Source organism: Mustela lutreola, chromosome 3, assembly GCF_030435805.1.
Source record: "Mustela lutreola isolate mMusLut2 chromosome 3, mMusLut2.pri, whole genome shotgun sequence".
Classification (NCBI taxonomy): domain Eukaryota; kingdom Metazoa; phylum Chordata; class Mammalia; order Carnivora; family Mustelidae; genus Mustela; species Mustela lutreola.
In genome coordinates this window covers 70,732,612-70,755,807 of record NC_081292.1, presented here as the reverse complement: position 1 = coordinate 70,755,807, position 23,196 = coordinate 70,732,612, and the positions used below count along the sequence as shown (strand labels likewise).

Below are 23,196 nucleotides of genomic sequence, written 5' to 3'. Positions count from 1 at the left end.
TTTACTCCCCAGTGGTCACAAGTACTTACTGAGAGCTCATTGTGTTAAACATTGTAAGAGATAAAAAGTTCAAGACCCATGCTCTGCATTCAGTAGGTGTGCAGTTTAACCGTGGCGCTGAAAAGGCAGAAAAAGAAATATGTGTGTATACACACACTCTCTCTCTCATGTATGCATACTCACACACCTTCTCATACACACACACACCCCAATACTCCTAAGACTCAAACGAAGTAGGATTTAAAAAGCATTTAAAAAGCATCTTCGGCAAGGACGGGGTGGTGGATGGCTAGGGGAAGGTATTTATTTCCACAGTCAATCAATGTGAAAAAAATAACTGGTATTTTCAATACATTTGTTTTGTTCTAATCTTCAGGTTTGAGCTTTTCCATGAAATACACAATTATTTAATTATCAAATTGATTCATTATCAAATGTGATATAAATAGTCCAAGACACTGAATGAAGAATCAGAGCCAGCAACATCCTAGAAAAGGAATCTCTGTGGCTTTCCATTGTGCCATGAGTAGCAAGTCATTGCAACAGTTTAATCATGGAATGATTCAAAATTTCTGTTAACACATTGCAGGCTTTCAATCAAATATATAACTTTGCTGAAATGAAGAAATATTTCCAGTATAAACTGGACGGAACTGATAAATCAGTGCTTCATTCTCTTCAACCTCAGATTCAAATTGATGACTGTTTTTCCGAGCTGCAAGAAAAAGACAGTTTAATTTTTTAAAAGATAGGATAAAATTTTCCAAAGTCTACTTTATAACATTTCTTCGTATAATCAGCAGTATTAAGCAGGGGAAATACCACCAGAAAAGGAACAATGCCTTATAGGATTTCCCCCAAATAAAGCAGCACTTGATTGATCACCAGATCCAGTGAGGGGCTCACCCTCCCGCTGACCTAAACACTCACTGGGGCCTACTGTGTGCAGGACTTGCCACAGGGCCCGGGGATGGAAACTAACCAGGGCAAGGACCTAGCACTCAAGAAGCCTCGCCTAGTAACCATACAGAATCTTCCACCGTGTGGTGCTTTCACAGTCTGTCCTCACTGAGCTGCTCCCAGAAAAAGAGAACAGAGACTGCCAAAGGTGAGGCCGATGTGGAAGTGAGAGGTAAGGCAGGAAATTTGACAAGCACGGAGGCACAGAGAAGTCAGCTGAAGTGGGAGTGGGAAGCAGGGAAGGCTCGGACTTTATCCTTGAGTGGAAATAAATACAGGCTTGCTGTACTGTTTTAGAAAGCCGGATGTTGGGAAATAGAGATAAACAGCCCCGCCAAGTGCTAATACTGCAACACACTCCACCTACCACCGTTCTCCTTTAGTCCCCTACACAGGACACGGGAATGTTCCTTGGGATTCATAGTGCACGCAGGAGAATCTTGTTTTCAGTTTGGGGTTTTTGTCATGAAACGACCCATTCAACTGCCCGTAAGCAGAGTGAATTCAGGAGGAAGTACTTTCCTAAGTACTGTGTAAGGAGGAGGGTTGATAAAACTTCAGGCAAGCAGGGAGAGGGGGGCAAACACAGCGTGCGGGAGCTCACAACCCGCCACAGTGATGCCCTGTCCCTTGCAGCAGTGTCTGTAGCTCTCAGACCTGTATCACTCAACGAAAACTTAAGCACTGAGGGGTGCCTGGGTGGCTCAGTCAGTTGAGCCACCGACTCTTGATCTTGGCTCAGATACATGGTCTCAGGGTCCTGGGATCGAGCCCCGCATTGGGCTCGCTCAGTGGGGAGTCTGCTTGAGGATTCTCTCTCTTTGCCTCTGCTTCTCCCCCCTACTTTCTCTTCCACACTCAAATAAATAATCTTTAAAAACAAAAAACAAAAAAACTTAAGCATCTAAAACCAAATTCTCAATTTTGCCCACAAACAGCACAAAAATGTCTCTACGAAAGAGCAGGAAAAGCTTATTAACTGTGTCCATTGTGCCAATGCCTGCACACAGGCAGCCTTAAAATCACAGTCTGATGAGCATATATTCAATTTAAATCTTCTTGGAAAAATAACATCTACTTTTCAGAGAATGTTAAAATTAAAGCATTATTCCTAAAAAGAAGAGTAATGAAGCAAATTTTTAAAAATGTATTCAAGAAAGAAAGAAAAAAAAGAACTCAATCTTTACATTGTTGTTCAGGAATTCAGTGCACTTCAGAATGTCCAATACTGTTAACTGAAATAATTGTCCTGGTTTTATCTGAATGCTTAGTATCTCAATTTCAGGGCTTTCACATGATTTAACTTTTTGTTAAAGTTAAACTTACTGAACATCTATAGAGCAGAAGTGTAAAGAAACTTTAGACAAGGGCAATTTCCTCCAAAACTACACTAGACAATACAATTATATACCCACATATTACCTTCAGCAACAAAGAACTCAGCTAAATAAAACGCAGCCTTCACAGCATGAGGTGCATGGGAAATGCCTTCTAAATTCCCCCACTCATAAGGTGCTTTCTCTGGATGCCACTGGACACCGTACACTGGATACTTATACCCTGCATGAAGAACACAAACAAGTAAGTATTAAGAATGGTCGAAGGGGCACCTGGGTGGCTCAGTCGGTTAAGTGTCTGATTCTTGATTTTGGCTCAGGTTGTGATCTCAGGATCCTGGGATCGAGCCCTGTGTCAGGTCTGCTTGTCCCTCTCCCTCTCTCTACTCCTCCCCCCATCACGCATGCTCTCTCTGTAATAATTAAATAAAGTCTTTAAAAAAAAAAGCGGTCTAAGGTATTATTACAATGGAGTTATGTTCTATATCCTACGTAAAACATTATTTTATAACTCACGATGTCAGAGTAAAATTATGCTCATTCTTCCAGAGACAAAATAAAGAATTTCAATTCACAGTGTGAACATTCACAGTACATTTCACTGATTTTCAACCTTGTACAGTCTGTAATATGATTTGCTTTTGTGGGTAATCAGAGGGAAGTAAAATACTTGAGCCTCTGAATACCCCAGTTCAACAGTCAGCTGCCCGTGTGATCAGTGATACAAGTTTCTTCCACGATAGTTCTCTTTCCCTCCCACCATCCTGCCTCTTCATCCTTTCCCATAATGATGTATTCACAGGACAATGAACTATGCCACCATTTTTTGTGTCCTTTTATGTAAGCCAGTTCTTCTCAGCCTAAATGATGTCCCTCTGTCTGTGGAATGGTTCCCACCCTCATAGCCGGTGTTCCACAGGGGTCATCACAGGCTACCTGGAAAGTGGCTTGGTGGAGAGTTAGGAGGCTACCGAGGAGTCCAGGTGGAAGGTAGTTAACGTAGAACAACAAGGCTAAGCTGGAGGGAGGGGAGGTATCATTTGCAAGCATCTGGGGAGCAGAAAGTGGCACACATTTTTCAGAGGTCCAGAGGTCGAGAACGAGGGCAGGAAGTCAAGGACAACATCTAAGTTTCTAACTTAGAATGATTTGGTGAATGGCAATGCTATTGTTGAAGCAAAACACAGAGGAAGGAAACCTTTAAAGAGAAGATAGTCTGTTCACTTCCCACTGGGCTCAGCAACCTTTCCCAGAATTCCCCCAGGGAATTATTGTATTTCTCGTAAACCATTCAAACTTTGACCTCCCCGCCCCCAAGCCAGTGACAAGGCCAGTTTTGAGTAACACAAACTACACCCACCAGTACCCTGGCCTCTCACTGACTCGAAGACTGTATTGTTTCTGTAAGTTTTCATTCATAGTACTTCACTTCCTTGCACAGTAGTGATTGTTTGGCCAGGAATTGCTCATTTTCCTTAAAACTTCATAATGTGGAATTCCCTTAAAATCTGGGATAAATGTAGTTTTCTCCACAGAGAATTATTTATATTCACTTCTGCCATAAACGCTGGGACACTCTCAGGCTGAGATGACTTGAAATGACTTGAGATTTACTGACCTTCCCAGTGAGTTTCATGCAGGCCATGGGTGACCAGCATGTCATATGAATGCTCAAGCCTTATTCACCACCATCCCCATTCCCTTAGGGTCAAGGTTCAAGGTGGCAATTGTTATAGGTCAGCAGCCAGGATTTGTTGAGGATCCCGCTGCATGGAGGACTTTCACAGTAGGGGGTTCCTGAGCTTCCTCCTAAGTTCTCCTGATTCAACAGTAATGCTGGCTTAAATACTTCACTTAATAATATAATACCATACAATCCATTAATTCTACTACTGGGCATTTTACACAAAGAAAACAGAAGACTAATTTAAAAAGATATATGCACCCCTATGCTTATTGTATAATTAATAAGAGTCAAGATATGGAAGCAACCTAAGTGTCCAGTAATACATGGATAGATAAAGAAGATGTGGCATATACATATAAGGGAATATCACACAGCCATAAAACAGAATGAAATCTTACCCTTTGAGAAAACATGTAGCAAGAGGGCATTATGCTAAGTGAAATAAGCCAGACAAAGAGAAATACTATGTAATCTCACTTATAAGTAGAATCTCAAAAACAATACAAACAAAAGACAGAAACAGATTCATAAATACAGAGAACAAATTGGTGGTTGCCAGTGGGAAAGGGGATGGGCAAAATAAGTGAAGGGGGTTACAAGTTACAACTTCTAGTTATAAAATAAGTCAGTCACAGGGATGAAAAAACAGCACGGGGAATATAGTCTATAATACTGTAGAAACTTTGTATGGTGATTGGTAAGTACACTTCCCGTGGTGAGCACTGCATAATATATAGAATTGTCAGATCCCATGTTGTACACCTAAAACTACTATAATATTGTATGTCAACTACACTTCAATTTAAAAAAAAAGTACTCCGGGGTGCCTGGGTGGCTCAGTGGGTTAAAGCCTCTGCCTTCGGCTCAGGCCCTGATCCCAGGGTCCTGGGATCAAGCCCCGCATCGGGCTCTCTGCTCCGCGGGGAGCCTGCTTCCTCCTCTGCCTGCCTCTCTGCTTACTTGTGATTTCTCTCTGTCAAATAAATAAATAAAATTTAAAAAAAAAAATAAAAATAAAAATAAAAAATAAATTAAAAAAAGTACTCCACTTCACTCCCAGAGGTTCTGGCCTGAGTATCCTGTCACTTCATGAATGTATAGGTATCCCTCCACTTTCCAAAAGGCAACATTTTGCTACTTCACTGTTATGAAAACTTACATTAGCACAGTATCGGCTTTTCTTCATAAAAGCAAAAATACTCTTCTACTTTCTTTCAGGGAGCAGAAACAGGGACTCATGCAGGTCTTTCATAAAAACAAAGTGACTTAATGCAAACTTCTGGAAAGTAGAAGAATACTCTTTGCTTTGTGCCTTTGTGGCTTAGGAGTTTCATAGGAAGGCTCCACTTTTGGACAGTGGGGTAAACTTTTAGGAAGTTTTTTGGACATGAGTCATGTTTTTTGTTGTTGTTGGAGGAGACTCTGTCATGGTACTCACTCTATAGCACTGCTAGAAACAGAAGTCATTTTCTCCATTTACTCTACTCTCCCTTTATGCTTTACTCTCCTTCATCATTCCATCCATCAGATGACGGAGGTAAATCACAACTGACTTGGAACATGGAAAAAAATACATCTCCTATCCCCAAAAATTGCCTTAGCTTCTCTTTACACCCCAGAGTAACACAATTTTATTCATAAGAGAAGTATAAAATTAATATATATATACATAAGTGAAATAAAGTATATATGTGCCACGAGATATACCTTCCATGGTTGAAATAAACTCAGTCTTGCCATCTGTATTTGTAGTTAATACATTGAAAAAGTTCTTTAACTCTTCATTCATCGTAAAATTCTAGAGTATAAAAACAAAACAAAATAATTACTTCTGTAGTTAATCTAAATGCATTAATTTTACAGTTAATTAATGTAATACCGTCACGGAGAGGCTCCACTTGTGGAAATTTGCTGTCAGGGGTTCCGTTGATAATGACTTCAACAAGTCAACAGGAAAATTCTGGAACATTCTGCTCTGTGATGCACCTGAAATAATTTAAGCACAAGAGAAATAATTTAAACACAGCAAAAATAAAATCCACTGATCTATGGCCAAAAAGGCCCATTATTAAGACATAATCAAGATGAATAAATGATAAGCAAAACATATCATTTCCACACATGTATCCTAGTCAAACACAAAGTAAGTTTAACATACAAATTCAAGTATGTTCCATATTCAAGTACTATTCTTCTAGAATTTGAACAAGAATTACTAAAATCCTTCTGATATGATAATTATCAGGCCACCATCGAGTAAGCAGAAAATTTTAACTTGAGTTCTCTTGAAAATAGGGACAACTTACAACGTGAATATGTCTTTGTTTTCTCAGGAAACAATCCAGAACATTAAACATATTTTCAAAGGTATTTGGAATTTAAATATCTAAAAATACCAACAGTGTAGGAAAGAACATTACACAAGCCAAGAAATCTCTACTCAAGATCAAAAAGAGCAATTTATCTTGACACTAGCACTTGCTAAGTGAAGCCTCTCATTCAGCATGCTAATAATGGCTTCCAAGAGAATTCCTGCTCCTCCGATATAAAAATCTTCTTTATATAAACTTGGTTTTTCACCACATACATCCAAAATTGTCTGACCTAATACATGTACTTCCCACAGAGTTCTTGCAATGATTAAGTAAGATAATGCAAGAAAGAGCTTTGAAAACTATAGAGCATTCTATGGGTTCCATGTGTAACAACTACTGCTTTCCATCCACAATCCTTACGAGAACAGGAATAGTTGACAGCACTCAACTGTGAGGATTCAGAGATCAGGTAACCTACAAGAATCATTCCTATTTACACAGAGTGCTATAACAATTTTCCTGGTCTTTGCCCTGAGTTCCTGACAAGGAGCTTCTAACGCTCTCAGAAATTCCTGCAAAATAGTAATTTTTCGGGGGCGCCTGGGTGGCTCAGTGGGTTAAAGCTTCTGCCTTCGGCTCGGGTCATGATCCCAGGGTCCTGGGGTCAAGCCCTGCATCGAGCTGTCTGCTCCGCGGAGAGCCTGCTTCCTCCTCTCTCTCTCTGCCTGCCTCTCTGCCTACTTGTGATCTCTGTCTGTCAAATAAATAAATAAAATCTTTAAGAAAAAATAATAGTAATTTTTCGTAATGCTAACAAGGGGTCTCACAGGGGGCCCCTAGGTAGCTTCAGGAGGAGGCTGATCATCAGAAACATCGACCACATGATTAGAGTAGGTTAGGACTTGAGCCAGCCTGATTTCCAGGGATGAAAAGGGGACTGGAGACTTCAGTCACAGAGCCAATGATTTATCAATCTTGCCTTTGCAATGAAACCCAGTAAAAAATTCTAGACAAAAGAGCTCATAGGAGTTTTCCAGTTGGGGAACACACTGACAAGCCAGTAGGGTGATGTGCTCTGACTCAACATGGAGAGGACGTGGAAGCTCTCCAGTCCCTCTGGGATCTCAACCTTTACAACAAAATTGTTAGTGCAAACACAGCACCTTCCTGAGTTCTGTGAGTCATTCTGGTGAATTACTGAACTTCACGAAGGGTCATGGGAATCCTCACAATTGTGGCTGATTGGTTAGAAGTGTGGGTGGCCTGGGGATGTGACTTGTGGCTGTATCTGAAAGAAGGGACTCATTGGGAAGATAACTTATAACTATGGAGTCTGCGCTGACTCCTAGTGGCTAGTGCCAGAATCAAAGCACGGTACACCACAGCTAGGGTTCAGAGTACACAGCCGAGGGAAGATGCTGTACTATCATAATTCCTAGCCCGCATGTGTAAGAGTTGTCTTCCAAGCACTTAGCACAGTAGCTGGAAAGCAGTATCTTACTTAATAGTCACAAACAATCCTCCGAGGAAAACCTTTTAAAATCAGGAAATTCAAGTCAAGGGAGGTTAAACCATTCCCCTAGGCAACAGGGATGAAGCTAGGACTCAAACTCAGGTCTGATTTTTAGAGGTCTTAATCATGCATGATTCTGATATTACTACACGTAATGAATTATCAAAACTCAAAACTCCTAAGCCATCTTCATAGTTCAATACGTTGTCGACATCGTCAGCTTGTGTGAGTCATCTAAAAATCAGTAAACATTATGAGCGTTTCTGACACGGATCTTTGCCACTTACTCATCCTGCCCAGGTTATATTTTTAAAAGGGTCAAAAAGAGAATTCTCACCTTTAGTGAAGTTCAGCGGCATTGTAATTCCATCAGTATGAGTGAGAGTTAATAAGGACTTTCCACCACTAACCAGATATGAAAGCTCTTCGAATCCAAGGCAAGTACCCCATACAGGAAAATAGTCTCCATCGTCAAAACTCTTCGCAGAATGAAAGAGAAAACTAAGCTTATTTTAACGTTTCAAAACAAAAAATTGTACCTTTGATTTGTCATTACAAGACAGGCACCTGAGTCATGCATGTGTTTCTAAAGAATTTTCCAGGATCCATAAGGAGCCTATCACTTAATCTTTCCTCAGACCAAGCTCATACATAATCATTCCATCTTAGTTAATCAAATTATTCAATCTCAGCTGTGCTGGGAACGAGACTGACATCTGCCAGGCAACTACCAAGCAACACAAGTAGCAATTAGGGACTGCAAATATCAAAGATAATGCTAGACAGAAGTCTATTGATACATCTGCTACAGATCTTGCTGCTTTGGATGATTGTCTGCTTTGAACACACTCTGAAGTCCTTCCTTCATTATCTTGGAATTTACAGTAATAGTTGCATCACCGCACCTTCAGCCAATTAAATTTAAATCATGGGAAACCCATGATCTGGAAGGAGAGGAACAGTCAGTAAGGAAAAGGCTAAGCAAAAGTAAAAAAAAAAAAATTTGTATAGAGTAAAAGTTGTCAACTCTTTGTACAAAAAAAGTACAAATGTATTGAGCTTTTTCAAAGGGAGTCACAACAACTAGCACGAATGGGGAAAAAGTCTTCTAGAGAATGAATTTTTGGGTTAAGTAAAGATTAAATCCATATGTACTGTAGTTACAAAACTGAGTTGTGCAACTTTTCTAAAAGCAGTGATTTTCCTGCATAGATTGTAAAATATAGCCTAACAATCACCAAATGAGGAAATGGTTAGTGTTTTCTTTTTCTTTCTGTTACTTACTGAAAAAAATACAGAATTACATTAATTCCTATACTTTCTAACATAAGGTAGGATTTTTAACACTTTCTATGCAGGTCTGGGAAATTTTACTTTTAAAAGTTAGAACTGCATATGTGAAGTCAAAAGGCCTACAGCATTTACTTATAATAAACACAAAGGAAGGTTTAACTACTGTTTTTATATGTACCAAATTTCATTTTGCGACTAAAATGTTAAGTCCTCGCTTGCTGGCACCACATCTTTCACTTACTGTGGCTCCTCCATGGAGCCTAGCAGAGCAAAGGACACAGAGTAGGACTGACCAGATCTAAGACTTCACTTCTCAAAGCTCCTTCAGTGAGAGCTGTGTGGACCCCAGTGGCTGTAGCTAAATAAGTTCAAGGTTGCAGAGCTTTTTTCCTTTGCTTTGAAATCTTCAAGTAGCTAATTACATTTCAAAAAAGTAGACTTTGGGGTCTTGAGGGTGAGGTGGCTCCTTTTTTTTTTTAATTGAGCAAGTTGGTTACATGTATTCAAAAGAAAAAATGACCACTTTATAATGTTCGTATCTATTTCCAAAATGCATTTTAAATCACTCACATTATAAAATTTCCACTTTCTTCACTTTTTCAAAAATAAAACCCTTTGAGCATATACTCAGTACATGGTACCATACTGTATGAAATGAGGAATACCTCAAAGGGTATTAAAACCATGAAATCTGCTGAGATGTGAATAACTAACCTCAAGATATTCTGTCTTCTGATACAGAAGCTCCTGAAGGTCGTGGACCCTGTCATCTTACCAAGTGGGAGCTAAATAAATGTTTGAACTATTCTACAACAAAATACTCTAAAAGTTAAGAGGGAATGGGATACCATTCCTGTTGGAGTTGGGAAAAAAAACTCTACAGAAGTGGAACAGCATGAGGGCCTGAAAAGATGGACCAAGTTGAGAATTACGGATGGAACAGAAGGAAGCATACTGAGCTGATTTAAAAGTAGAAGGACATACAATATATGCTAGAAATACCAAACTGGCTTCAATAATGTGCAGAAGGAAAAACTAGGAAATGGGGCTGTGGACACACAATCTATGTCTAGATTCAAAAACTATGAAAGGCTACAGATGATTTAATCTAAACTTTAAAAGTTTTTAAACAAGTATCTCATATGCTAAAATTTCTTTAGGGAAATACTTAAGGGCGGGGCGAGATACAAGGGCCAGCAAGATTATAGTTCAGGAGCAAAACAGTAAGGATCTGAGGTGGAGTGCGAAGGCAGGCACAGTGTGACACACTGCAAAGGACTCAAGAGGCTCGGCCTGGTGACTGAATATGGAGTCTAGGATAACTGTGAAGAAAGGTCAAAGTCCATCCTATTTGACCTTCCCAACCTATTTGACCTGACCTTACTCCAAAAGTCAGGACGAAGAGCAGCTTTCAAGAGGAGATGAGAATTAGTAACATAGGAACAACGCCTGATACATTAAAAAACAAAAAACAAAAAACAGCTCATTAAGCCAGCATGAAGACCTGGTTCTTATTAATGAACACTAATACAGAGGGCCAGTGTGCGGGGCTCTGGTTCCCTTGAAAGCCCACAGGAAACAGGGTGAGCGCCCCTATAGGCTGCTACAGAGCAGGAAACTCAAAAGATAAAGGGTAATTAAGGGAAGTATTAACCACATGAGTCAGACAGAATTATCCTCATGGAAAATTACAAAAACCCACCTGGAGTAATAGGTAATAACTGATATCTACCTGTTTGGCAAAGTCGTAAAATTTTTTGGCTGTGAGGGCATAACCTGACTTCTCGAGATTAACGCTTCCTCCAGGGAAAAGGATCCTGAAGAAAATCAAATAGGGTGCATTTCAATCCCACGGCCCACAGGAAATAAACACATTTTTTGTTTTAAAACAATTTTTTTCCTTATCACGCAAGCAACAGATCATTAAAGAAAACTGTGGCAAAAAATATATAAAATATTCATACTCCTACACATTTACACTCCTACACATTTGTAAACTGCCACAGTTAACAATACTTCTAGAAGCCCATGTTCTTCCAAAACTTCTTCAATAAACATGTTTATTTTTGAGATAGAGTGTGCAAAAGTTAAGGATAAATAGGTGGGGGGAAGGAAGGAGAGTACACAAAGCTAGAAATAAGTCAAGATAAAATTCCAGGTACACCTAGGTCTAAATCAAGCAATCAGTGATGCCAAAATCAACTGGAGGCCCTTAATCAGGAGTCAGTTTTGGCTCATGGAGAATTATTTTCAACCATAAAGAACAAGCTGTTCATAATAACATATGTAGGCTAGAATTAAATATCCATGAGAATTTAATTTTTTATTATCACCCTGAAATTTCTTCCAAAATATTCACACTATTAAAAAAAACTTTGAAAAAGAACAAAATTACAATTCTGGAAAAAGTTTGGGAAAAAAGAGGGGAAGTTATGTTTGATTTTATTTTACTCTACCCATAAAGGAGAGATACAGAAAAATATTTACTGTGTTTTTGTATCGACTTTTTAAATTGACTTCAGTTTTAAAATTTATAACAAGTCTTGAAATAACTAAAGATATTCAAAAAAGATTACAAAAGCTGGATTAAATGTATTAAAATTTTGAAAATACTTAAATATGAATTTGAGATATGTGAACACTCACTTCTTTTTAAGAGAGAGCATACACGCAATTACGGGTGGAGGGGCAGAGGGAAAGGGAGATACAGAATCCCAACCAGGCTCCATGCTCAGTGCACAGCCTGATGCAGGGCTTGATCCCACGACCCTGAGATCATGAACTGGGCCAAAACCAAGAGCTGGATGCTTAACCAATTAAGCCACCCAGGCTCCCCGAAAGTTCACTTTTGAGACTATTGTTCATTCAACAAATATATTCTGCTTCTTGGTATTAACTTGGAGAGACAAGGATGAGGAACTTTTCATAGTCTGGTAGAAAACTTATAAACTATAAGGTAGATCCATGCAGAAAACCCTACAATTAGAAGTGGTTTAATGAAGACTCAGTAGCAGTTCTCCCTTTTCATTCACTCAGGGTCTAAAAAGATGCCACTGATCAAATCTAGTGTGTTTAATGCCAAAGTCCTTTCATAAAATAAAATTTGACTATCTTGCCCAGATTAGGAAATCCCTTTAGAAACAAGCCTTTTCATCTCTGTATTCCTCCACAAAGCAGTATGAAGTCTACTGCGCAATAGGGGCTCAATGAAGGAGATTCTGAAGTTGCATGAGAGTGTAGTTCATTTTCTGGTATATATTTTTATGTGTATTTCTGAGTTTCTACCATATATTCTGACCTTGACTTACTTTCCTATGCCAAAGTACACATGCATAATGGGCACTATAAATGTTTTACTCACACCTTTTTTCCTTTTTTAAAGTAGTAACAAACACAGTTTTTAAAAGTGGAAAAAATAAAAACTCTTTATAAAAGCTTTATCATAAAATAGACTCGCTGCACCCAAAATCCAATAAAAAAACAAACCACCATTAGGGGCGCCTGGGTGGCTCAGCTGTTGAGTGTTTGATACTTGATTTTGGCTCAGGTCATGATGTCAGGGTTATAGGATCAAGCCCCATGCAGGGCTCCATGCTCAGTTGGTTGTCTGTTTCTCCCTCTCCCCACCCCCCCACTCCTGTCTTGCCCCTGAGGGCATGTGCTCTCTCTCTCTGTTCCAAATAAATAAATAAAAATTTTTAAAAACCACAACCTTTAAAATCTGTGTGTTTACCTTATAGATTATACTGTGCTAATCTCCTAATCCTTACCTTAAAAAAAAAAAAAGCAAATGGGAGTATATTATAAATACCATTATGTGCCTTGCTTTTTTTTACGTAACAATATCACATCGATCACATGACCATAGTGATCCAAGCCAGTATCTACAGATACCTTCATTTTTTAAATCTGTAATAATACTCTATTATATGCATGCTGTCTTTTTTTTTTTTTTTTTTTTAACCCAGTTCCCAACTGATAGACTACCCGGCAGTTTCTAAACTGTAGGTATTTCAGACAATTCTGCAACGTGTATGTTTGGGCCTAAGTTTCCACATAACAGGGAATATATTTATAAAATAAAATTCCTTCTGACCGATTTCCTGGGTCAAAAGGTATGTGCATTATTTCTGAAATGAAATTTCAACAGATATTGCAAAACTACACCACAGAAAACTGTATAACTTATACACTCGTAAAGTATGAGAATACTTGTTACCTCACAGCCTCACTATAGAATATTTACAAATTTTCTGATCTTTGTCAGCTTGTTAGTTTAAAAAGTTTATAATTGCTATAATTAGGTAACCTTTAGTTATGAGTAATGGTGAACATTTTTCATGTGATTAAAAGCTTTATTCTTTTGAGCTAGTCAATCACATATTTTGTGGTGAAGCCAGAGGACAGAAAACTTTTTTCCAAGTTCTATTCAAAATGTCTTCTGAAAGATAACCAATTATTATACTCAGGTTTAGGACTTCTAAATCCCCTCTAAGCAAACAGTATGTCATGCCATTCAAAGTGACCTCAGAACATTTGAGACAAGCATTAAAAGAACAACGATAATGTCACACGTTAAAAAAAACCTAAACATATCTACTATGCAACATTTACTTCTTAAGCTGCCTTCCCTCTGCAAGCTCTGTCATCTCTCAACAAAACAATTCCTATAAAAGAACCCAGAACACTAACATTATACCACAATAAGATAGTTACACAGAAACATGTAAGTTTCTAAGTATGTTTTTGCAAATGCAGACTATATCCATCTCATTCCCCGGATTAAATCAACGCTGCCAACTTACCCATTAATAGATTGGAAAAGCTTTTCATACTTTTCAGCTGTAAGATCAGGCCTGAAAACGATAAAACAGTTATAAAACAACCATTTCCATACCTAAGGAAAAAAGTAAGGCTATAAGTGAAGTCCCCACATTAATTGAAAAAAAAAAAAAAAGAAAGAAAGAAAGAAAAAATTCTTAAATACCAGACAGTATTTCTCTCCCTTCCCTTCCTAGAGGTATTTTTTCAAACTACATACACATCACATACTATAATTATATCCTTGTTTTGGTAATCAGACAAGTAAACATGTTTTGCTGTGTTCTCATTTAATACTGTGAAGTACGTGCTAATATGGAAAACATAAAAGACCATGAGATCGGGCAATAGTAATTTCTCTGCTCGCTGAGAACTATCAAAAACATGTAAGGTAGGCGCCTGGGTGACTCAGTGGGTTAAAACCTCTGTCTTCGGCTCAGGTCATGATCTCAAGGTCCTGGGATCGAGCCCCACATTGGGCTCTCTGCTCCGTGGGGAGCCTGCTTCCTCCTCCCTCTCTGCCTGCCTCTCTGCCTACTTGTGATCTCTGTCAAATAAATAAATAAATAAAATATTTTTAAAAATGTAAGGATATTCAGTAGTTTTGTATAAAGATGAAATAAAGAGATTTATTAGTAAGTTTCCCTTAACTGCAGGCAGTTTGGGCAGATAAAAACAATACATACAAATGCCAAATCTCGGGTTCATCCCACTCCCATCACTAACTGCAAAGATCTGGAGACCACTGTGTATCCAAAAGTCAGAAGAGTTCAGATCTAGGGACAGGCTACATGCACATCACGGTAGACGGAGCAATTATGCTGAAGCTAACTTGCCTGGGTATTCTGTAGCTCCTTTCATCGAACACCACTTAAGAGCTCCTAACATCACCATGCTATTGATGATTTTATCCCCTTCTCCAGAAAAAAAGTAATGGGACTCATCTGTGATAATTTCGTTAAATCACAGTAAAATGAGTTTGCTCTTCCAAAAGTTCAAGAAAATGCAGGAACGAGAGAAGAGAGCATCATGGTTATGAAATTCCTGTAAGAATTTTCCTATATTAAACACTCTTCTGGTTCTATAAGAGAATAACAAGGAATGATGCCCTCTCAATCAGCCATAAAAGAAGTAGGTTTATGATCAAATGTCAACCACCGTCCACTTCTGCCCCAGGGAATGTTTTAGGGGGAGTCAGAACACATCTCCCATTACTAATACACTTATGATGCCCAGAACTTCACTGTACTTTATTGTGCTAGGTTCTTTTCTAAGTCCAAATGGGGTTTACAAGTCCGGGTCTATTTAGAAGTTCATATGGGTACCTGGATGGCTCAGTCGGTTAAGCATCGGACTCTCAATTCTGGCTCAGGTCATGATCTCCCTTCCTGTTAGGCTTCACATTCAGCGGGGAGTCTGCTGGAGATTCTCTCCCTCTTCCTCTCCCTGTCCTCATTCTTGCTCTCTCTCTCTCTCAAATAAATACATAAATCTTTAAAAACAAACAAACAAGCAAACAAAAAAACAAAAGAGGGGCTTCTAGATGGCTCAGTCAGTTAAGCGTCTGCCTTAGCTCAGGTCATAATCCCAGGGTCCTGGAATGGAGCCCCGAATCAGTCTCCTTGCTTCTCCCTCTCCCATTCCCCCCGCTTGTTCTCTCTCTTGCTCTCTCTCTCTCAGATAAATAAAATCTTTAAAATAATTAATTTAATTTTTTTAAAAAAGTTCACAATACTCCTCTTCCCAGCAGCAAACTATAAAGCAATGGGTGATATTGCAGTGGTGCTTACCTTTATCTTAGATGGGAGAATAAATGGGCAAGTGGTCCTGACTCAAGAAGTGACAGGGAGATTCAAATGTGAGTCCATGTTCCCAGTGTTCTGCCAGTCTCATGTCCCCAGACTGGGTCAATAAAAAGGGAACCAAACAGTCAGGATCCAGAATCTTCCCCATGGACATTTAAACCAGGACAGTCATCACTGGAATGGATTTAGATCACTCAGCTACATTCCAGGGACTTCCCCAGCAAGCCCTGCAGGCTGGTTTTAGTCATTTCATCAATTCTACATAAACAGCTCCCATACTGTCCATGACTGGACTTTTAGACCCTGCCGATCATTCTTAAGGGGCTTAATTGCTGAGGGGAGGAGGGGATGAAGTGTCATGAACTCCCGTGCCCCAGAGACTGGACAGGAAAGACAGGCCAGATCCTTTTCTTTGAATACAGATATTATTTGCATGTTGTCAGACTGTTGAGAAACTGAAGACCTTCTCAGTAGGGTATGAAAGAGTTTATTTTCTCTTTAACTAAAAGAAAACTGCTTAAGCCCGGTGATGACGGCAGATGAAACAGTTTCAGCAGTGTGAAAAGGAGTTAACAGGCATTGCTGGGCACTTGCTTTATTTAAAGTCAGCCCCAGATGACTGTCTTGGAAAACAAACAAGCAAACAAAAAAAGGTCAGAAATTCAGACTTTTATAAAGTCTTCTTATTTGTAAATGTTTAGAACTTTTTTTTTTTTAAAAGATTTTATTTATTCATTTGATAGAGAGAGGCCGCGAGAGAGGGAACACAAGCAGGAGGAGTGGGAGAGGGTGAAGCAGGCTCCCTGAAGAGTAGGGAGCCCAACATGGGGCTCAATCCCAGGAGAGGAAGAAGCTGGCTCCCCACTGAGCAGGGAGCCTGAGGTCGGGCTCAATTTCAGGACCCTGGAATCATGACCTGAGCCGAAGGTAGATGCTTACTGACTGAACCACGCACGTGCCCCTAAAACTGTTTTTAAAACAGTGTGTGAACAAAACACATTTTACAACCAGAAGCAGCCCGTGGGCTGTCCCATGCTACCCCCCAAGAGGATGCTCCATTGGTCCCACTAGTCCCACAGTGGGGATTTATGATAACCTCAGGGTACCAGGCACCTGAGAAGGTAGAAGACCAAAACAAACTTCTTTATCTATTCCAGAATTCTGCCTAAGTCTCCCATCCTCCTCCTGTTCCCTTCTAAACTATGGAAGTTGGCTCCCAGCATCCAAAATCCAGAAATAAAGTCAACATTGTCAGTGTGAACATTTCATTCCCATTCTATGTGGGATCATCCCTTAGAGGTTACTCTGGGAATTTAGCTGCCATGTATTACATTGTTTCTGTAGGATTAAATGATTCTAATTCCAAGCAATGTACCTTAAAATGAACTTTGGAAACCTGAGCTGGAAATTTACTTTCATGCTGACAGTCATGTTTTCAGTGACTCTGTCATAAATATCAGCATTCTGCTGCTAGTCATTAGGTTTCAAAACTTTCTCAGTTTCAAAACATCCCCAGTTTCAAAACTTCCCAAGTTTCAAAACTTGTTCAGTTTCAAAACTTGTAATTCTCAGCTATTCCTCCCTATGTCCTTTCATTCTATTAGTCATCAAATCTTGCTAATACTTTTAGAGAACACTTCTCCATTGATTCTACAAGTAAGCCACGCCCTTGTCACTTCACGCCGAGCCTACCTCTGGTCTGCACCTGCAGACCAGTCTCTGAACTGGTCTACCTGCCTGTGTCTCTCCCACTTCCCACCCAGGTTATCAGCACTAATGTCCTAAAAAAACACTAGCAGAAAAAGTTCCCATGATCAAAACTTTGAAATGCTGTTCTGAAGACTGTACGTTACTTCCTCAGGTCTAAAATTCCAGTGTTATCTGAGTTCCAAATAAAGTTTCATTTGAAAAATTAGATTTGGTATAAAAAAAACAAAAACGAAAAATGAATGTCAAAAGTAAATGGGTAGAGATAGTTAAATGTAAAGATCAAGCAAGAAGATGATCTAAATAAGCTAAACATAAAACCATTTTGTGGTATAATTCTTTCAGTTGTAATGTTTGCATTTTGACTATTATTGTTTTATTTGAACAGTTTCTTTCCTTTGTTATAGCTTTTTAACATGGAATTAATTACATAAACAGGTTGCCCAAAGCAACCAGCTGGGCTTTGTATGTGAAATCACTTATAATGAAATAGACAGGAGAGCTGGAAGATTCTAAAATATGTTAGTTTTGGGTGAATAGATATTATAAATACTTTCAAAGTTTTGTCTGTTAAAAAATTCAATTCTTTCCAAATCAAAATATGACATGTCATTTTAGTCTTACTAGGGCATTATATCACAAAAAAATAATGTAGCTCCTTTAAGATTGGAATTCTTGTAATTTATACTGAAGCAACACTGCGGTGTTAGTCATTTACAAACCTTTTAAGTAGAGTATAAAGGTATTTTAAAAGTCATCTTCTTTAAAAATCTCTTTTATTGCATAAGTGTTTCCTCTCCCTAATATTATAGAATAAAGCTGGTTAAGTTATCCATTCTTTTACTCCATTATTTTCCAAATGTCTGATGACTTCTACTTTCCCTGGGGTATAGGAAACTATCATTTCATTCTTTACCTAACATGTTTGACAGACCTCTAATAGCACTATAAGTACAAATACCTTCCTACTTTAAACAATTTAATGGTTCTAAGCATTAGATTTGGCAAGAATCAGGAGCAATGTTACCACATTTAAATGATGCAATCATAGCAAAGGAAACATTAATTTTTGAGCTAAAAATTATTTGAGATAACACAGGAGTTTTTATGTATACAGTGTAAAAAATACTGGCTCATACCTTATTGGTACAACTCTTGCACCTGCAGACTCCAGATACTTTACATAGGATGCAGCAATATAGTATTTTCCCAGGCTTCTCATGTCCTTATTACGGGACGTTTGCATTAATACTCCTAAATTACGAAGGAAGGAAGGAAGGAAGAAAATGAAAGAGTGAAAGAAAAAAATTAAGAGGGGGTGGAGGGAGGGAAGGGAAGTGAAGAGGGAAGGGAGGGAGAAAAGGAAAAAAAAAGAAAAAAGAAAAGGGAAAAGAAAGAAGAAAAGGAAAAATAGTTTTAATTTCAAGCAATTTCCTTTTTTTCTTACTCAGAAACTGAAACACATCACAGTAAAAATACCACTATTTTGGGGCGCCTGAGTAGCTCAGTCCGTTATGCATCTGCTTTCAGCTCCGGTCATGATCCCAGAGTCCTGGGATTGAGACTGGCATTGGGCTCCTTGCTCAGAAAACAGCCTGCTTCTCCCTCTGCCTGCAGCTCCCCCTGCTTGTGTGCTCACTCTCGCGCGCTCGTGCGCTCTCTCTCTCTGACAAATAAAATCTTTAAAAAAAGATATCAATATTTAATTTGCTTAATTCACAGAATTAAATACAAAACTTCTTCTGTAAGTACAGCAATAGACTTTGGGAAAAGACAGTGGAGGCTGATCTAAGTTTTAAGTAATTGCCTTTCTCTCTCACCGCATCAAGGAGACCAAGTAAGCTCCAAAGCAGGTTTACAATAGCACCAGCCTCCTTTATACAACCTAGAATCAATCTCACATCCTTAAGTCTAGAAGAAGGACTCTCCTCTCCCACACACTCAAAGGCACACTCTTTCCTTGACAATAAAGCAGAAGAGTGGAAATATCTTGTCTACATCTCTCCAACATCAGCAACATAATCTAAGCAACCAACATATTGCCTCCTCCCCTTCAGACTATTACAATAGCTTCTGAAAAGGTCTCTCTGTATCTTTTCTTAAACAATCCTCAACAACTGCCACCAGTGCTCCACCTGGAAATAAATCTGATCATATCACCATTCATTCATTAACTTCTTCATTCAGTATATTACTGAATCATAATATATACAAGGTACTGAACGTGCTGGAGACACATGAATGAACAAAACAAAAATCCTTCCCCTGTGGGCTTTGATCCTAGTATGTGGGAGGGAGAGAAGAGTGGACAAATAGTTAACAAGATAAAAAGTTAAAATATAAAGTCTGGTGACTGGAGGTAAATGCTAAGGAAAAAAAAGTAAAGCAGAGTAAGAAGGTGTGTTTTGGAGAAGGGGAAGAGTTGGTCCCATTCATTCAGGGCAAAAAAGTCTTACATATGATGCTAGGCCAGGCAATACCTCCCTGAGCAGGTACAACATGACATTTGAGCCAGAACTTCAGAGAGATGAGGAAGTAAGCCATATAACTGGAAGAAGAGGGATCCAGGGTGGGGGAAAAGCAAGTGCAAAGGCCCTAAGTCGGGTGTGTGCCTGTCACATCTCAAGGAGTCTATTAATAGAGCTCCAGGAGCAAGGGGAGAAAACAATAAGAAACGAGATCAGGGATAACAAATCAATGGGACCATCTCCTTGTTTAAGTATCCCAGTGGGTTCCTAGACGTTCATAAACTCTACACGGCCCACCTACCTCTCAGGCTGCCTCTTACCACTGAAACCTCAGCCCCAGCACAGTACTGGCATCCAATATACATCAAAACATGTCTGTCTGGAGATACACCTGTGCCAGTATCATTCACTGCTTCACCATCTGGAACACTTCACAGTCTCTGTAGGCCACCTGACATGAAGAGATGTCTATACCAATCACTTCTCGATTTCCAGCTTGTCACAAAAATTGGAATTTGTCAGGCACTCAGTTAACACATGCCAAATGCCAAAATTTGTTAAGACTGTTTTATTGTTGTGGATAAGTAAGATGGTCTTCACTGAGGAAAATGAAACGTGTCAGGGAAAGAATGAAGACGTGTCACAGGAAATGAGGAAAGCAGTGGTACAAGGCAGGCAAGGTGAAGTGCCACAAAAAAAAGGTTAGGGTTTGGGGCATGTGAACCTAAGTACCAGAAAGGAGAAAAAGTACATTAGAATAGGGAAGTTCCACCAACTTCTTCCCAACCCAGCTCCTTTACCCAGCTACTCACTTTTCCCACCTGTGGGGGTTAAAAACTCAAGATGTAAGTCCCTCAAAATGTGACCAAAATTCCACCCATAGTTTAAGGCCACCTCACAACTCCGTGGTTTCCTTCGCACTTCTAATTCAATGCCTTGAACACAGTAGGTGCTTAGTTAACTATTTTGTCTTAAGTGATGTGACTAAAAGCACACTCCCTTTTTCTATAATTGACCCTGGACTACCACTGTTTCTAGGAAAGGAAAAAGAATCCCCCCACCCTTTTTTCCTTTTTCCCTCCTCTCTATACTCACAATTTCCAACACACTACATAGAATTTTATTTTGAGTTAATTCTCCTTGGAGACTCTAACCACCATTTTAAACAGCTATGAAATAAGGCATTCCAAGTTCCAAATATTGATACAGAACCCATTTGAAAATCAGGCCTTAGCAATACTTATGGGGAAAAAAAAAAAAAAAAAAAACAAACTCATTTACTTACCATTTATTTACAGAATATGATGCTCCTCTTCCCAGAAGGGAAAAGAGTTTGAATGGCATAATACTACCTCTAAAATAAAGCCAGTCTTAATTGTCTAACATAAATTGCTTTTGGCAAATTTTAATTCCAGGCTGATGGATTTCTCCCGGGTAGCCTTCCCCTTCCCTGTCTCGAATGTCTGCTCGGATAACGCAAACTGATTTTACTCTTTAAAAACATAAATTTGTTGGACACGAAAAATTACATGCTTCACTTTAACACCACGTAGACCTGACATTAGGATTATACTAGACACTTCTGCCCTCCAGTGCTGAAGATGACAACAGCCAAAGTATACCATAATTTCTTGATTTTGGTCAATTCGGTTTTTATAGGGATAATACAATGTGTCTTAAAGTACGCCCTCGCTCCATGAAATTTTAATAAACGTAACATATGTCCAGAGTTTGGTGAGTTCGTGGAAATTCCTAGCTCCGAAGAAAATTCCCAGCTAAGAAGAAAACAATCCGCAGGCTTCTTCTCCCCAGCGCACCCTGCTCCCTGCCAACTTCAAGAGCCAAATGAATCTGAGGAAACCACCAGGCATTAGCTCTATTTCGGCACAATCGAAATGGTGCTCGGCTCTTGCTCGTGCTACAAATGAAGGCACAGACGGCAACCCCGGACTCGGGTATTTCCAAGGCCGGACGGAGCAGCTGGAGCCCAGCAACCGGCAGTGCCCAGGACGGACACCCGGCCTCAGGCCCGCGGCTCCCACCCAGCCTCCTTACCGATGATGGGATTCTTGGAGGCGAGAGAAGCGCACAGTCCGGGGCTCGGCGCCCCGCACAGAACCAGGCCCAGCACACACAGGAGGCGCTCCAGTCTCGCCATCGTGCTCGCCGCCTCCCGCCGCCTTTCAAAGGCACAGCTGGCAGGGCACCCTGGCCTGCTGCAGCGGCGGCGGAGGCGGCGGCGGCGCCGTACGCGGTCTCCGGCCCGCGCGGGGGCGGCCGGCTGGGGCGGCGCTCCGCCGCGGGGGCCTATGGGAAATGCAGTTCCGGCGCGCGCGGCTGTCTCGGGGCGGGAGCCGGCTGTTCTGGGGACGCAGACGCCCCTCCTGCCCCATCGCTTGGCCCTCAGTCGGCCGCCCGTGACCCCATGGCCGCTGCCTCTGCCCGGCGGCCCGTGCGGAGAAAACCGCAAACTTCTGGGTGGGCGGAAGCTTCCCTTTCCACAGTTCTATGGAGGTGACCTCAGTCACTCCTAACGGAGCCCAGGTTCTGGAAGGGGAACCCCTGGGTCCCGGCCTGACCGGATCTTGTAACCAGGCAGCAAGCGCGGCTCGTGAGAGATTCCAGAAGTCGCCTGAGAACTTGGCGCCAACTGTAGCTCCCGCCTGAAAGGCCAGACCGTGTTATTAGGAATGCTGAGAGCCGAGTTGGGCACTCCAGCGTTCCACGGAAGGATAGACAGTGACTTCAGAGGTAATTCCACCTCCCGCTGTTTGTTGTCAGGGTCGAGGCAGCCGGAGGAAACGAAGGGAAGAGGAAACATTCGCGGATGTGAACACGTTCTCGGGCGCGCGGCCTCACTTCCAAAGTGCGTCGAGGAGGTGAACTCCCGGGGCATCCCCTACAGAGAGGACGTCCCCTTTACTGTTGGCCTCAACCACAGACTTAACCTGCCCTACACTTGGGAGCAGAAAGGAAAATTTTGGTGCCTGGGCGTTAGAAGTATTTTGAGGGCTCTGTTTTAAAACTGTAAAAAAAGCTTTGGAATAACTAGGCATATTTGGGTGGGGAGGTAGATAAAAGAAACCTTTTTCTTTCTGTGTGAAAATCTAGAGATACATAGATGATGGCTTATACTAGGTGGAAGTGCCCACCTACAAAGGCCAAATTAAATTAAGAATAAAAATCCTGGACGAGTATTGGAAGTCCGTTCAATCAGTGCCGAATTATTGAGGATGCAGAGGGGAATTGGACAACGTCTTTTGGGAAAAAGTTTATAATTTAGTAAGAAA

General features: G+C 40.3%; 1 protein-coding gene across 1 annotated transcript; it reads right to left on the bottom strand.

Annotated features, from left to right (window-relative positions):
- Nucleotides 1-279: 279 nt before the first annotated feature.
- On the bottom strand, nucleotides 280-22,181 carry GGH (gamma-glutamyl hydrolase). The gene is made up of 9 exons (XM_059166357.1): nucleotides 21,962-22,181; nucleotides 18,578-18,692; nucleotides 13,911-13,961; nucleotides 10,838-10,922; nucleotides 8,150-8,291; nucleotides 5,864-5,970; nucleotides 5,692-5,782; nucleotides 2,383-2,520; nucleotides 280-715 (listed from the first exon to the last, which is right to left on the bottom strand). The coding sequence occupies exons 1-9, from the start codon at nucleotides 22,062-22,064 to the stop codon at nucleotides 594-596; spliced, it is 954 nt and encodes a 317-aa protein (XP_059022340.1). The 5' UTR covers nucleotides 22,065-22,181; the 3' UTR covers nucleotides 280-593.
- Nucleotides 22,182-23,196: the final 1,015 nt, after the last annotated feature.

Excerpts from the sequence above, each read along its gene's own strand:
- GGH (XM_059166357.1), bottom strand. The coding sequence starts at position 22,064 with ATGGCGAGACTGGAGCGCCTCCTGTGTGTGCTGGGCCTGGTTCTGTGC. Across the intron at positions 10,923-13,910 it reads CTTTTCCAATCTATTAATGG|GATCCTTTTCCCTGGAGGAA; the intron begins GTAAGTTGGCAG and ends GATTTTCTTCAG. Across the intron at positions 5,783-5,863 it reads AGTGGAGCCTCTCCGTGACG|AATTTTACGATGAATGAAGA; the intron begins GTATTACATTAA and ends TTTATACTCTAG.